The 17,119-nt window shown below is 44.6% G+C and overlaps 1 protein-coding gene across 14 annotated transcripts in view; it reads left to right on the plus strand.

Moving 5' to 3' along the window:
• The window catches only part of LOC116064680, a 45,271-nt gene that overhangs the window by 25,361 nt on the left and 2,791 nt on the right, over positions 1–17,119 (plus strand). For 5 of the 14 annotated variants that reach the window (XM_035992941.1, XM_035992946.1, XM_035992945.1 and 2 more), the window contains 3 exons: positions 13,670–13,795; positions 14,123–14,245; positions 14,344–14,429. The exons of 2 other annotated variants lie outside the window; for them this stretch is intronic. In XM_035992941.1, the coding sequence (XP_035848834.1) occupies positions 13,670–13,795; positions 14,123–14,245; positions 14,344–14,429 (335 nt within the window). Of the gene's footprint in view, positions 1–9; positions 137–10,944; positions 11,091–13,228; positions 13,312–13,669; positions 13,796–14,122; positions 14,246–14,343; positions 14,430–17,119 lie in introns of those variants that run through there. 7 more of the 14 variants (XM_035992935.1, XM_035992936.1, XM_035992944.1 and 4 more) reach the window with 7 other exon arrangements.

Here is a 17,119-nt window from a genome sequence, read left to right on the forward strand (position 1 = left end):
TCCTCACAGATTTCTGTCATAAGAAATCATCCCCAGAGGTGGAGCCAGAAGCGTCCTGAGTGAAGACGTTGGAGCAAAACAAACATATTTCAGATATGTCCTCCACCAATACAATAAAAGATAATACTACAACCTGGATGTGTGTTATGCACATTATTGTGTGTTGCTCTCAAATACTTTCAAATGTTCTGTTTAAATATGCAAATGACCTAGGTAAGGACTACTAGCCAGTCAGAAGCAGAGTATGAGGGCGTGCCCAGACAGTACCTAGGTATAAATGTCTTATTTTATTCGAAAATGGTTGGATATTTCTGCATACTGGGGTCCATTGTAATTGCACAAAATCTGACTGTAAAGCTGAGACTCCTGTGGATTCAAGGGGCCCAATTGTGAGAAAATCTCTCCAGGGGAACATGCCAACGATCCTCCCTAAGTTTGGGCTAATCTCCAGATGTTTACAACATCTGGTTCCGCCCCTGATTGTCAGCCTACACCCAGATATTTAAAGCAATCTCAAACTGTTCTCCATTGAATAAAAACTTTAAGTTTCAGCTTTTCTGAGGTCGGCAGAATGTTATCCAACAGTTTTCTGATTCGTTAGGGTGCTCTGTCAGAGTCATGTTACTAAACTGTGGTGTGTCTGTGTGTGTGTGTGTGTGTGTGTGTGTGTGTGTGTGTGTGTGTGTGTGTGAGAGTCCGTCCGTCCGTCCGTCCGTGTGTGTCTCTGTCAGTCTGTCTGTCCAGGGCCGGCTCTAGCCCTTTGGTTGCCCTAGGCAAGATTGAGTTTTGCGCCCCCCACCATAGTTTCGCATTGCCAGATCTCCACAGCGCTGTGTCAGCGATAGAGTAGCAATGTATGTTCATTTTAGTTTCTAGGTTGCATGTAAATTAGATGGCACCAACATTTGGTCTAATCATAACATCTGGCAACCCAAAGGCCAAGGTGTAGTTCCCAGATCTGACTAATGATGCGGGGGTCTGGGGGTCCTCCCCCAGAAAATTTTGAGCATTAAACACTTCATTTCCTGCATTCTGGTGAATTTTTATGCACCTATTTCTACCTTTTTCTGAATCAATTTATGCTGGAAATGTCTTTATGTAAAGGGAAACATAGATTACAATCCAAATATAAAAACATAATGGAATATATTGCAATATGGCTCTCAGGCATTCTGTATTGCTTTCATCTATTTATTCTCCTGTAGATCAACTTTTCTAATTATATCTGAGTCAGCACACATGTAGCCTATAATTTACTCTTCATCCTCTTTTGCGTCTTTTGTTGGCACATTTAACCTCCTTAAATGTGCATATGACAATTATTCACCTCAACGATACATGAATTCATTTTAATGAATTAATAAATCCCTGGACTGAGTCGTGATATTTTGAGAAAAATAAAGTAATAATAGGCTATTACAAGAATAAAGTCACAATATTTCAGAAAATAATCTACCTGCACCATAGTCTGCTGTGCATTACGTGATTGCTCTGCTGATACGGTAGATCTCAGACCGTCTGACAGACTCAGAGCCCTGTTTGGGTCTCTGGTCTCTGAATGAGACAAAGTTTAGAGAAGTGGCTGTACACTGCTCTACATCGGAGGTGGGAAACCAAAACTACTGCAGAAATACACGGAGCACAAACGGGACACATCTGCTGCAGCATGGCCACAGCAGAGCGCGTCCTCTATAAACCTGAAGCTGCACAGACCAGGGAAGGCTGCAGCAGCAGCTCCGTGGTCTTTCTACAGCGAGAGTGGACACTAAGCACGTAAAGGTCTGCTTCAGAGCTCCGTGTGTTTGAGTCTGACCCATAGACTGGAAACATCACGTCACAGGAACTTCAAACTAAATTAGTTTGAAGTTTTCCCCCAATTAGGAAATTATCGACAATAATCATCAATTCAAAATCAGGTTGACAAGTAAACGTGTGGCTGAGGGAGCGCCCTAGGATGATCATGTTTAATAAACATGTTTTATTTTGCTTGTCATTCTAATTCTATTATTAATAAGAAGTAGACCTAAGGGCGACACGGCGCCCCCAACACATTTGACGCCGTAAGCAATCGCCTAGTTTGCCTATAGCAATCGCCAGCCCTGTGTCTGTCAGTCTGCAATAGTCCCGACCAAGCGCGTTTACTTATAGCGCTAAAGGGACGCAATAGTCCCGACCAAGCGCGTTTACTTACAGCGCTAAAGGGACGCCAATAGTCCCGACCAAGCGCGTTTACTTATAGCGCTAAAGGGACGGCAATAGTCCCGACCAAGCACGTTTACTTATAGCGCTAAAGGAGACTTTTACCGTCAACGACAAAGGCACCTGACCAAGCGTCCATATTTTACGAGATGGGTGTGAGAACCTGTTGGTGTGTGTGTGTCTGTCCGTGTGTGTCTGTGTGTGTGTCCGTCTGTCCGTCCATCCATCCGTGTGTGTCTCTGTCCGTCTGTCTGTCTGTCCGTGTGTGTGTGTGTGTGTGTGTGTGTGTGTGTCTGTGTGTGTGTGTGTGTGTGTGTGTGTGTGTGTGTGTGTGTCCGAGTCATGTGACTAAACTTAGACATAACTTCACAGCAGACATTTTTAATAAAAATGTCCAAAGTTATAATATAATACGGTCCCAGGTTGAAGAGAGAGACAGTGAGTTAAAGTAAATATGCTCATACAGTAAACAGAGTGACTCAACGGGTCTTTCAGAGTTCGATAACACTATGAGCACTTTGGACCCTCGTCGGGGTCCCGGGGCCGTTATAAACCCGTCCTGCTTCCCTGTCCTCACTGTGCAGTCCCCGACTGATCCCAGAGAGAGCAGAGGGTGCGTTTGATTTTTGTCTCAGAGCAGGATGAGTGTTGTGAAGAGAGCCGTGCTGCTGACGCTGCTGCTAGCGGCGATCGGCAGCTTCGCCACGGCGGGCCCCGAAGACTGCACCGGTCTGAGCACAAAGGTTCAAACAAAAGACATACACAAGGTGAGTCTGATTCTGCTCCTACAATTAGGGCTAAGGGGTGGTACACACACACACACACACACACACACACACACACACGCGCACACACAGACACGTACGTACATACACACACACACACACACACAGAGACACACACACACACGTACACACACACACAAACACACACAGACAAATGTACACACACACCCACACACACAAACAAACACACGTACACACACAGACACAGACACACACACACACACACACACGTACACACACATGTACACACACACACACAAACACACACACACACAGACACAAACACACGTACACACACAGACACAGACACACACACACACACGTACACACACACACACAAACACACACAGACACATGTACACACACACACCCACACACACAGACACACACACGTAGACACACACACACACACACAAACACAGACAGACACACACACACACACTTTCTTGTTTACAAAGTAAATCAATGACAGTCTTCTTAGAAAACATGTTAGTAGAAATATCTCATTTATATTGTCTATTTACTATATTATATTGTCTCTAGAAGTTTTTTACTCTAGTTTTCGTTAAAGACGGAGTAGACATGCGTTGAAGAAGGGAAAGATTATTTTGTGGAGGTCTTTTTTACAGTTTTTTACAATCCCTTTACTACTAATTTCAGAACCTTCATGTCATTTTTCAAAACTCTCGACACAAAACTCAAAACGGCCATCACTGGTAACACAGGCTGATCAATGTTCAAAACATGGCATTCTGCATTCATATCTTTAAATAACTTGCACAATCATTGGTTCAAAAAACAAATTGATTGTGAAATACCATTGAAACGTTACTTTAGATCACCCACACACAAGCTACCCATAGTTTCACTGGGTCATCGTTCGTACAATCATTAAATATTGTAGTACAAAATAGGTGATACATGTTTCATTATGGTACTACATATAAATATATCCCTGTAAAAGTACTGCAGTAGTAGAGCGAATACTACAGACCAATGTGGTACGATTCAATTCAATTCAATTCAGTTCAATTTTATTTATAGTATCAAATCATAACAAGAGTTATCTCGAGACACTTTACAGATAGAGTAGGTCTAGACCACACTCTATAAAGCCCCAACAATTCCAATAGTTCCCCCAAGAGCAAGCATTAGCAGTGGCTATTGCGACAGTGGCGAGGAAAAACTCCCTTTTAGGAAGAAACCTCGGCAGACCCAGACTCTTGGTGGGCGGTGTCTGACGGTTGGGGTTATGACGGTACAGGATGTAGCGTGGCACAGCAGAGCATGGGTGGACGCGGTGGACGCAGCAGGACGTAGCCGAGCTTTGCAGGGAATCGCAGAGCGTAGCAGGGTGTAGCAGGTCCATAGCCACAGCTGCACCCAAGACCCAGGTCTTGGTGTCGCCCTAATCCGAGGCGATGTTCTGGGCGAAGAAGAAACATAAGGACTCTGGAGTAAACTCCCCAGAGCTAGGTGAGTAACAAGCACTTCTGAGACAGGATGTGCATAAAAGGAAACAAAAGAAAAGAGCGTGTCATAAGAAGGAACTTCCTCGGCAGTCTAGAATTATAACAGCATAACTAGGAGAGGCACTATATTATTGATTATACGATAGGTAAATCTGATGACTGTAAAGAGAAGCAGAGAAAAGCAGGGGTGCTGTGTCTGCAGCTATACACCCTGCCCCGCCGGTCTAGGCGTTCACTGCAACTCCTCACTCCCTAACTATAAGCTTTATCAAAGAGGAGAGTTTTCAGTTTAGTCTTAAATGTAGCGACGGTGTCTGCCCCCCGAACCCAGATTGGGAGCTGGTTCCACAGGAGAGGAGCCTGATAGCTGAAGGCTCTGCCTCCCATTCTACTTTTAGAGACTCTAGGAACCACAAGTAACTCTGCATTCTGGGAGCGTAGTGCTCTAGTGGGACAATAAGGTACTAAGAGGTCCTCAAGATATGAAGGAGCTTGACCATTTAGAGCTTTATAGGTCAGAAGAAGGATTTTAAATTCAATCCTGGATTTTACAGGAAGCCAATGGAGAGAAGCTAATACAGGAGAAATATGATCTCTTTTCTTAGTTCTTGTCAGAACACGCGCTGCAGCATTCTGGATCAGCTGGAGAGTCCTAACGGACTTATTTGAGCATCCTGATGATAAGGAATTACAGTAGTCCAGCCTGGAAGTAACGAATGCATGGACTAGTTTTTCTGCATCGTTTTGAGACAGGATGTTCCTAATTTTAGCAATGTTACGAAGGTGAAAAAAGGCTGTTCTAGAGGTGTGTTTTAGATGGGCGTTAAAGGATAGATCCTGATCAAAAATAACTCCTAGATTTCTGACAGTAGTACTGGAGGCCAGGGCAATGCCATCCAGAGTAATTATATCTTCGGCTAATGAGGTTCGTAGGGGTTTGGAGCCCAGCACAATAATTTCGGTTTTGTTTGAGTTTAACATCAGGAAATTGTAGGCCATCCATGATTTTATATCTTTAATGCACGCTTGAAGTTTAGCTAGCTGGCTGGTTTCGTCTGGCTTGATTGACAGATATAATTGGGTGTCATCCGCATAACAGTGAAAGTTAATTGAGTGTTTCCTAATAATATTGCCTAGAGGAAGCATATATAAGGAGAATAGAATTGGTCCAAGCACTGAGCCTTGAGGAACGCCATGGTTAATTTTAGCGCAATTGGAGGGTTTATTGTTAACATTAACAAATTGCGATCGATCAGAGAAGTAGGACTTAAACCAGTTTAGTGCGATTCCTTTAATGCCAACTAAATGTTCCAGTCTCTGTAAGAGGATGGTATGGTCAATAGTATCGAATGCAGCACTAAGATCTAATAAGACAAGTACGGAGACAAGTCCTTTGTCTGATGCAGTTAGAAGATCGTTAGTGATTTTCACCAGTGCCGTCTCTGTGCTATGATGCTTTCTAAATCCTGACTGAAAGTCCTCAAATAAGCTATTGCTATGTTGAAAATCACATAACTGATTAGCGACTACTTTCTCAAGGATCTTGGAGAGAAAGGGAAGGTTAGATATAGGTCTATAGTTGGCTAAGACCTCAGGATCGAGGGTGGGTTTTTTCAGTAGAGGTTTTATCACAGCTACTTTAAATGACTGCGGTACATAACCTGTCAATAAAGACATATTTATCATATCTAGCAATGAAGTGTTAACCACGGGTAACGCTTCTTTAAGTAGCCTCGTTGGGATGGGGTCCAAGAGACAGGTAGATGGCTTAGCTGAAGAGACCTTTAGCATTAATTGTTGAGGGTTTATAGGATAAAAGCAATCTAAGTATATGTCAGGTCTAGTCGTTCTTTCTAGCAGTCTGTCAGTTAAAGGTGACCCATTAGAGGTTGGGGGAAAGAGGTGATGAATAGTATCTCTAATTGTTATAATTTTATCGTTAAAGAAACTCATGAAGTCGTCACTATTCAGAGCTATAGGAATAGATGGCTCAGTAGAGCTGTGGCTATCTGTCAGCCTGGCTACAGTGCTGAAAAGAAACCTTGGGTTGTTCTTATTTTCTTCTATTAGTGATGAATAATAGTCTGATCTGGCCTTTCTTAGGGTCTTCCTATAGGTTTTCAGACTGTCTTGCCAGTCTAAACGAGATTCTTCCAGTTTGGTGGAATGCCATTTACTTTCAAGTTTGCGCGAGATTTGCTTTAATTTACGAGTTTGGGAGTTATACCAAGGTGCTAGTTTCCTTTGCTTCATCGTCTTCTTTTTAAGGGGAGCAACAGAGTCTAAAGTCGTCCGTAGGCAGGCCGTAGCACCGTCTACGAAATGATCAATTTGAGAGGGACTAAAGTTTACATAAAGATCCTCTGTTATATTACGGCACGTTAATGAGTTTAGTGCTGTTGGAATATCTTCCTTAAATTTAGCTATAGCACTGTCAGATAGGCTTCTAGCGTAGAAGCTTTTATCTAATTTCGTATAATCGGGTAGTAAGAATTCGAAAGTTATTAAGAAGTGGTCTGATAATAAAGGATTTTGCGGGAATACTATTACGTCTTCAATTTTGATGCCATATGCCAGCACAAGGTCGAGGGTGTGGTTAAAACAGTGCGTGGCCTCGTGCACACTCTGACTGAAACCAATTGAATCTAGTAGTGAGTTGAAAGCAGTACTAAGGCTATTGCTGTCAACGTCCACATGGATATTAAAATCACCTACAATAAGTACTTTGTCTGATTTTAGGACTACACATGATAAAAACTCGGAGAATTCCGATAAAAATTCACAATATGGACCTGGTGCTCGGTAGACAACAACAAATATAATTGGCTGTACTGTTTTCCATGTTGAATGCTGAAGGTTAAGAACGAGATTTTCAAAAGAGTTATAATTTAGTTTAGGTTTAGGATTAATTAACAGGTTTGAGTCAAATATGGCTGCAACTCCCCCTCCTCGGCCTGAGCCTCTAGGAATTTGAGTATTAATATGAGTGGGAGGAGTGGCTTCATTTAGACTGACATAATCTTCATGGCCCAGCCAGGTTTCAGTTAGACAGAATAGATCAATTTGATTATCGGATATCAATTTGTTTACTAGTATTGCTTTAGAAGACAGAGATCTGATATTTAGTAGACCGCATCTAATTTTCCTATCCTGTTCTATCATTGCAGTGGTAGTTGTAATTCCAATTAGGTTGTTAAGTATTGCCCCTTTTTTGGTTACCTGTGGCTGACGTGAACTGGATGCTAAATTGACTATGTTTGCAGTCAACTTCTTATTACTTAGGGGATTCAACACTTTGTATGGTCTATTGTTGATTATAACTGGAATAGTACTAGTATTACATGTTACCCTGCAGAAAACATTTTCAGATTCATTCACTTGTAAAGTGCCATTAGGATCAATACCTGGGGGGCATGAATCTGTGATATTTTCAACAGAATGTCAATACTTAACTTTCAGTGTGGTCGTTATGTTGTCAGATAGCAGCCTGGCTCCATGTCGGTTTGGGTGGAGACCATCATGTTTCAGCAGGCTGGGCCTCTCCCAGAACAAGTTGAAGTTGTCGACATAGGGAATGCCCAGGGAAGCGCAGTGGGGTTTCAGCCAGGTGTGGAGCCCGAACAGTCTGGACCATCTTTCAGCACCCTTTCTGTAGGTAGGTAGAGGCCCAGAAATGACGATCCGTTTTCCTGTGCCCATCAGGGTGGTGATGAGAGTGGTGAAGTCTTTTTGAAGTGCTGTCGACCGTCTCTCTCTGATGTCGTTTGTGCCCACATGCACGATGATGTTGTCGACCTTAGCGTGGCAGGCGAGGATGCTGGGAAGTTTGTGCTGGATGTCACGGACCTTGGCACCAGGGAAGCAGTAGACCTTGGACGGACCGCTAGGTGTAGGGGGAATGTAGAGGTCCCTGACCATGGAGCTTCCGATGACCAGCGTGGAAGTTGTTGGGTCTGAAGGGGGGCGCGCCGACTGTGTGGATGGGCCTGGATGAGCGCCGTGGGGACGTGGCAGAGAAGGGTTTCTGCAGAGCAGAGGGAACTCCTCATCGTTCATCAGAATGGTGTAGCGATTTTCTAGTCGTATAGGTTGGGCTGGGCCTGAGCGTTGTCCTGACCGCCTGCTGTGGTGCTTGCTTATACGCCATGGCTCAGGCTGGTGTGGAGTGGAGCTGGTCAGCAGAGCTGACTTGGTTCTCGGCAGAAGCCGAGGAGAGACGACAGGGACAGAGGTTGTATTAGTGCGTGGTGGGGTGAGAGTAGTGCAGGGCAGAGTGGAATCAAAACATCCGACATTAGTGTGTGTGTGAGGGGAACTTCCAATGATAATGGTGTCAAGGAACTGTTCATTCACCTTGATCTGGTGGAGAGTCGCTATTCTGGCTTCAAGTTCCACTATCTTCTGGCTGAACAGGAGGCACGAGTCGCAGCCAGGTGTACAGCTGAGGGGGGGCATCGTGTAGCTTGCTAGTTTAGCTAGTAGCAACGTTGACAGAGGCCCTCTCCAAAACCGATCCCTCTTCACTTGCAGTTCACAAGTCAACACTTGCGGATGCTCCTGCTTGTGTTAGCAAGCTGTGGATACTCCATTACTACTGCCAAAATATAGAAAAGAATTCCAAGGAGGCAAACATCCTAAGGGGTCCGCGTCACCTCCCCGCTAGCAGACAGGCTAACTAGCCGTTAGCACAACAAATAGCTAGACGTTGGTTAACGGAGCGGAGGAGAGTTTTACAAACAACGGAGAAACTGCGGCCAGACAGGTCCGGTTAATATACAGCTAGACGATGCAAAGAGTGACTGTATTTCACTGTAGAGGACTTAAATCGCAGGACGTTAAGCGTTAAGCAGTCTGCAGCTGCCGTTGTCTACAACAGGAAACAGGAGTATATATAATATATATATATATTTAACCTTTATTTACAGTATCCAGGTAAGTTGATTTAGAACAAATTCTCATTTGCAACGACGACTTGTCACATTCACACGGTTCCACATTCATACCTGGAATTTTAAATAAGTTTAAATAAATAAAAAAAAAAAAAAAATATATATAGTACTTTATATATAAATTATATATATATATATATACAGTACTTTATATATAAATTATATACCTCAATCATCAGTAACGAGTTGGCAGAATTGGACATTGGTTTTGAGTGTGTATGTGTGTGTGTGTGTGTGTGTGTGTGTGTGTGTGTGTGTGTGTGAGTGATATGAAATGTAAAATACTGTTATTTGTTACATGTTTTTTTTACTCATTAAGTGATGTTTCAACTTTTAAAATTTTGTATTTGTATTTGTGTTTTTCGAGGGACTGCAGATGTAAATTAGCCAAAGGCTAACTCTGGTGCAATGCATCAAATGGTCACATTTATGTTTTAATTGCACATTGTCCCTTATAAATGCATTGAAATTGAAATACAACTATGCATTAAGAGTAATGCAACAGGTACTTATCATTTTGAGTAGTTGTATCGATTTATAGTTAGATCATTGTAATGAAATGAATAGACAATCATCTGAAATGTAATGTGTGAATTGCTTTTTGAAATAGTACTTTGATGTGAAGTTGTGTCATATTGAACAGGTGATCTTTGTTAAATGAACAGGTGATTTTAGGTTTATGTGTATTGTATTGAGTTTTAAAAAATGTGTATTTTGATCATTGGTTGTGAGTTTTGTGTCTAGAGTTTTGAAAAATGACGTCAAGGTTCTGAAATTAGTGCCAAAGTGATTGTAAAAAACTGTAACACTTTTTTTTAACACCTCCAGTTTAACGAAGATAGGTCGCATCTCCCGGAGGTCATCAGAACATTACCGTTTTTTATAGTTTTTTCTCTATGTTTCAGCTTTAGTTGAACTTGGCTAACTCGACTTTTAATCTTTCATGAATTGAAATGATTCAAAGTTTTTGATTTGATAACAAAGACGAATCTTACAGGGTTAGTTCGGACTCCTCAAAGCCACCCAAAAAACACAAAATGACTGACCAATCGAGGCAGCAATGTAAAAAAATAAGAACAAAAAACCCCACCAGACTCCATGTTAATAATCAGTACTTTTAGCGTGTATACAGCCAGCATATTTCCACATGTAAATGGGTGAATTAAGGGCTTTTTTCAACCAAACCAGAGTGGTGATTGTTGGAACAGTGGAAAGATGAACCAAGACGGCTTTTGATAGTTTTATTTAGTTTCTGTCAACTTTGAATGAAGTGTGTTTTACGTGATAAAAGTAATGATTATTTTACACGGAGTCTGGTGGAGTTTGGTGATGGTGATTTCGGGGCTGTTTCATGTTAAACAAAAAGGATCTTACTCTTCAACAAAAAGGTCTATCTCTGTAGGGATCCTTTCCATAATGTTGTCAGACACTTACAATAATAATCTGAGTCTGTCAGTGGCAAAAACAGAACTTTTAGTGGAAGCATACTCTGTCTGACCTATCCCCCTCCCTTACCCCCCTCCCTCCCTCTCTCTGCAGATTTTCGGGGACTGGGTCCTGGTCTGGTCCATCACTGACCACGACCAAGGCAACGCGCTGCTTCAAAACGTCACCAGCTCCCATGTCGAGTTAAGACTCCTCGATGACAACAAGACGGTCACGTGCACAGTGAGGAACGCGCACACGTGAGTCAGTGCTTACATAGTCTCGCTTTGCCAGTCCTTCCTCCGCAGCACTGTGGAGGAAGGTCTCCACAGGAAGGTCTACCATCCAGGAGATGTGCTGAAAATATGCTCTGGTTTATTGGCATTTCTTTAAACCAATCACAATCGAACCATCATCTTATCGTGGTAGAGAGGTTTGTGTGTCCCTACGAACCTGAGGGCTGTGCTGGGACGCAGCAGTTCCCATTTTTGCAAACCATACATAATTACAAGGAAGAAATATTACTGCGCTTCAGGTGTTTGGATAGGTCAGGAGGCACTTTACAGTACAGTCCTCAAAAAGTCGCAGCATTCTTTGTGGCTTGTTGTGTTTTACACAACATTTCCATGAATCATGGATGTGTTGATGACATAAATGAGGAAATATTAGAGGACTTAAGGAGACGTGATGTTGACCTTCGGTGGGATTGGACACTCCGGCGGGATCTGGTCCGGGACTGGCAATGCGCTCCTGGTGGAGCGGGTGGATAGAGATGGAGTGGGGGGAGGAGGAAGGGGCACAACAGGAGCAAGTGGTGCGTTTGGAGGCCCACGCTCCATGGCTGCAGCAATCCTCTCCATACTGTGGAGATGCACCCGAGAGGCCGCAGCAACATCGCCACCCAGTCAAGACAGGCATTTGTTACTTTGCCGCATCCCGGACAGCTCCCGCTGGAATGTGCCAGGCAAATCCGCCATCATAATAGCAATCCGCCATGGAACAAGCGCGCCTGCTCTTAAAGGGAATGTGAGATGATGCTCTGATTGGTTTATTGCACGTTACGTCCAAACCACACCTAGCTACTTCAGACCAACCCATTTTAGATTTGCGTCGGACGCAAGAGTCATTTATCCCGCCGGTATAATAGCAACAGCGCCCGAGATCCGCCCACAAAGCTACTTGCATTTCACGTTTGATACTTGCGTTTCAGATTGTTAAAATAGGGTCCTGTAGCTTTTCGTGCATCCCTGTGGAAGCTGGGAGCATTGAACCCGAGTGAACAATGTTCAAAGTTTCCATTGCTGAAGCCGCGGCGGGGAGCTGTGGTCTCATGGTCTTAGGTGCCTCAAGGGGCGGTAACCCACGAACACTGTGGTGGACACCAGCGGTCAGGGAAGCCGTCCGACTGAAGAAGGAGCAACACAGGATGCCCCCTGGGCGCCTCCCTAGGGAGGTGTTCCAGGCACGTCCAGCTGGGAGGAGGCCTCAGGGAAGACCCAGGACTAGGTGGCAGGATTATATCTCCAACCTGACCTGGGAACGCCTAAGGATCCCCCAGTCAGAGTTGGTTAATGTGGTTGGGAAAGGGACATTTGGGGTCCCCTGCTGGAGGTGCTGCCCCCGCGACCCCACCCCCGGATAAGCAGACGAAAATGGATGGACGGATGGAATCACAATCGTCTTGGGCGCCGCTAAGCGCCGGATGGAGCCACGGTGCCTCTGCAAAATAGCCTCAGGAAGGAACTTGTTTTGGTGGAACATGTGTACGTTCAAAAGTAGTTTAAGTTGTGCAACAGAAAACTCAGATTGGACAGATAGTCTGGATTTACCCTGCAGAGATCTGATGAGCAGTTAACCATAGTCCTCAGAAATCCACCGGAGGTTGGAACACCAACACAAAGAAAGAGGAAGGGGACGTGCGTGCAGAATTTCAAATAATTTTGGACCGTTTTTATCACCACATCTGTGTCTGAAACGTTGGAAAAGCTAGAGCAGATCATAAATAACTACTAACTCAAAAAGCTTGAAGACAAAACTTAAAGCTAAAGAAGTCTGACTATAGTCATCAGATCTGAGAAGTCTTTTGTTACATTCATTCGGCTTAGTTGCTGCACCTTAACTTTATGATGGCGGGGAAAACCCTGACATTTCAACACAGACATGAAAACAAATATGATGAATGAACCAAGGCTGGACCAACATGTCTTCCAACCTATACAACAATGTAGGTCCAGAGAAGGCCACAGTCACGGGTTTAAACACGTCGTTAACGTTGTGAAACGGTCACAGTTTGGTTAGCTGCGCAAAGACTAATATCTGCGTGTGTGAAATTATTTAATTTGCTCAAGCATGATTATCCTGCAATAAGAAGTACGTTTGTTGTTTGTGTAATTTTCAGACATCAGTCGTGTGTCACCTACTTCATCAACATGACGATGCCGACTGACCCGCTGGACAGCACCATGATCAGCTTTCCTGGTGGTGAGTCGCATTAATACACACACACACACACACACACAACAATGACCACACACACACACACAGAGACACACACACACACAAACACGCAGTGCCTGAAGTTAACATCTACGCTACGTGTGGCTAGTTGATTTTAAAAGCCACCGTTGTAGGTGGCTTTTAAAATCAATTTTAAAATCAACTGTTTGTCGTTTTGTTGAAATTTTGTCACGATTTTGTCTCCTTTTTCAACATTTTATCTGACAAGACTGTATGTCTGTGTGTGTGTGTGTGTGTGTGTGTGTGTGTGTGTGTGTGTGTGTGTGTGTGTGTGTGTGTGTGTGTGTGTGTGTGTGTGTGTGTGTGTGTGTGTGTGTGTTAGCCACGGAGAAGGACGGACTTCTTGAGGTGTACAACGAGAGCGCGGCTGTGAATTTCTTCGAGACCTGCCCCGACTGTCTGTCGATGGTCTTCAAGGACAGCGAGGGACGATTCCTGCTCAACTACAGTAAACACAGATGCTCATATTATTATCTTTAGGGCTGCAACTACACTTTATTTTACTCATGGATTAATGTGTGTGTCTCTCTTTCTCTGTGTGTGTGTCTGTGTCTGTGTGTGTGTGTGTGTGTGTGTGTGTGTGTGTGTGTGTGTGTGTGTGTGTGTGTGTGTGTGTGTGTTTCTGTGTGTCTGTGTGTGTATGTGTGTTTGTCTCTGTATGTGTGTGTGTGTGTGTGTGTGTGTGTGTGTGTGTGTGTGTGTGTGTGTGTGTGTGTGTGTGTGTGTGTGTGTGTGTGTGTGTGTGTGTGTGTGTGTGTGTGTGTGTGTGTTTCAGGGAGGGAGGGGGATCACCGTGATGTTGAGAAGTTGAAAGCAGACCACAGCGATCACCACAAACTGGCCGCCTGTCTGGGATTCCCCACCAACGTCAACCCGTTCAACTACGACGGAGCTGCAGGTCACTTCCTGTCTGGTTTCTCCTCCCACAGATTGTAGAGATGCAAATTAAAAAAGCAAACATAACTGAAATGATTTGATCCTTTTGTCTCCTCATAGATTTCTGTCATAAGAAATCATCCCCGGCGGGCCCCGAAGACTGCCACGGTCTGAACGTAACGCTGCAAACAAAAGACATGCACAAGGTGAGTCTGATTCTGCTCCTACAATTAGGGCTAAGGGGTGGTACACACACACACACACACACACACACACACACACACACTAAGGGGTCGTATGTACGTATCGTGATTTTCTTTTTGCAGCAATTTTTTAAATCAATTATTTTCCCTAGAATCGATTTCTTTTAGTTCTCTTCGAGTTCACCTAAATATTTTCTGTTTGGATTACAAATACATCCGAAAACGCTTCTCACCTTCATTCACCTTAAGTGAATGTAGCCTTGGCCAGGCGGGGTTGATTTCATCAGGCGGTACCCGTCGGTCATTGGGTGTTTTGACCCTTATCCGCAACACCCTCCCGATAGTGGTGGGTGGTGGAGGCCAAGTCACTGTCCATCTTCCCCTACTGGCTTCCAGCTCAACTCCTCCCTCCTGCTCCATAACCAGCAAGAGGCTCTTTCCGCTGCCTCCCCCATCCTATGAGCTGCTGTCTTTCTCTCCTTACCTGTCATTCCAATGGCTGTGAGCATTCTCCACACTGACTGAGCAGGAAATCCTCTACAGCCAACCTCGACTGGGAACAGCCATGCCTGCCATCCTTTCACCCTGCAGTCATGCTGAATGTCTTGGTATGTGACGCTCTTCCTTTCAAAGGCCTGTTCACACCCCTCTTCCCATGGAAGAAGTTGGGAGAAGTTCTATGAGGATTATCTTTTTTGCCTCTTCAGACCACAGTACCACATCCGGCCTCAGGGTTGTCTGGACAATTTGGGGGAACTGCAGCATTCCTCCCAGTTCGACCTTCATTTCCCATGATTGGGCCTTTTGTAGCAGACTGGTTCTTGTTGCTGTGGTTAGTGGCTTTTCCACCTCCCTTACAAACTGGATTGATGTTGTTATCCGAAGTGGTTGGCTTTTTTTCCCCTCCCCTGCTCCAAGGTGTTGGCGAATGTCATGAGCACCCTGTCGTGGCGCCACCTGTACCTTCCTTGGGTGAGCGCTGTTTTACACCTGGACAGGATGTGTGCCATGGTGCCCCTCTCCCCACAACGCTTGCACAATGGGTCCTCTCTCATGCCCCACTTGTGCAAGTTTGTTGGGGTTGGGAGTGTGTCATACACTGATCTCAGCAGTAAGGAAATGCGAAACGGCTCCTGTCTCCATAGGTCCACCCAGGTGATCTTCCTCTTGGGAAGATCCCATTTGGTCCAGGCTCCTTGGGAAGCTAGGTCCACTGCCATTGACCTTCGTCCTTCCTCTTCCAGATTCTGTACCTCCATGGCTCTTCTGTCACTGGTTCCTGCCTTCATTCACTGTTGGAAATGGGAGGTTCCAAGACCATATCTTCCTGTGCATGGTGCTCCAATGATATCACATAGCTTCAACATGCTCAGCTTGTGCAACAGATGAATCAGCTGCCCACTTGCGTCCTGATCTTGTGATGATGCCTACATGTCTGACTGTCTCTGTATGTCATTACGACTCTGCACTTTGCAACTTTGAATTCCTCAACCACGAATGACAGAGGAAGTTGGAGCTGCCCTGATCTTATGTGGAGGCCTACTGCAGTTAAGCTTGGAGGTATTCCCAACCACTTTCAGAGGCGCTTATTGATCTTCCACTCCACTCCTTCAACGCATGTCATCAGGACTTCATACACAGTCAGCAGCCACATGAGTCTTGGCAACAGTCCGTGTTGATAGAGCCATGCTTTAAACTTCCCAGGGAGCCCTGATTTTTTGATTCTCCTCAGCCATTCCTCCATCTGCTTTTCCGTACTAGCTATGTTGTTCCTGTCAGGAAGTGAGTCATCGAACCACTTTCCGAGGCACTTAATTGGATTCTCCTCTATCGATGGAATCACTTCCTCTTGCATATGCATCTTCAACCTGTTGGTCAATTTCCCGTTCCTGATCACCATACTCCTGGATTTCATTCTGGCTTAAACTTCATTCTGGCCCACATTGCCATGTTTGGCTTCCTTCTCCGCAGCTGTTATTAGGAGGTTCATTCCCATGACGAACAGGATGGGGGAGATTGTGCACCCAGTTACTATACCCTTTTCCAGGCTTTGCCACTGAGTTGTAAATTGAATCGTAGCTGGATTCCACCAAAGTAGCTGGTAATCATTCCCTTGATGTGCTGAGGGATGTGGTAGTGGTCTAATGTTGCATGGATGAGGGCATGAGGGACTGATCCATAGGCATTGGCCAAACCCAGCAAGACAACAGTCAGGTTGTCTTTGCTGGCTCTAGCCTCACAGATCATCCAGAGATCCCTGGAATTCCACCTTTCTGGATAGCAGTGTTGATGTATCCATTCTTCGTCATGTACGAGGTCATCCTCTTGGCCAGTACAGAAAAGAAGATCTTGCCTTCTACACGTAGCAGTGAGATTGTTCTGAATTGGTCAATGGTTTAGGAGTTCTCTTCCTTTGGCACAAAACAGCCCTCTGCCTTCTTCCAGCATGATGGAATGGTACCCTTTCTCCAGATCCCCCGGGAACAGCTTCCACAGCCTCCGAAGGAGCATTGGGCATTTCTTATATACCTTGTAGGGTATTTAGCTGGCCCGGGGGCACATCCTGTTCTGGCCTTCTTCACCACCTCTTGGACTTCCTTCCAGGATGGTTCTCTGATGTTGAGCTCTTTTCCCGGGGTCTTTGTACTGTTGATGCTTGGGTTGGCATCCAAGGCCTGGTTTCTGGAGGTGTC

The sequence above is a fragment of the Sander lucioperca genome, chromosome 16 (assembly GCF_008315115.2).
Source record: "Sander lucioperca isolate FBNREF2018 chromosome 16, SLUC_FBN_1.2, whole genome shotgun sequence".
In the NCBI taxonomy this organism is placed as follows: domain Eukaryota; kingdom Metazoa; phylum Chordata; class Actinopteri; order Perciformes; family Percidae; genus Sander; species Sander lucioperca.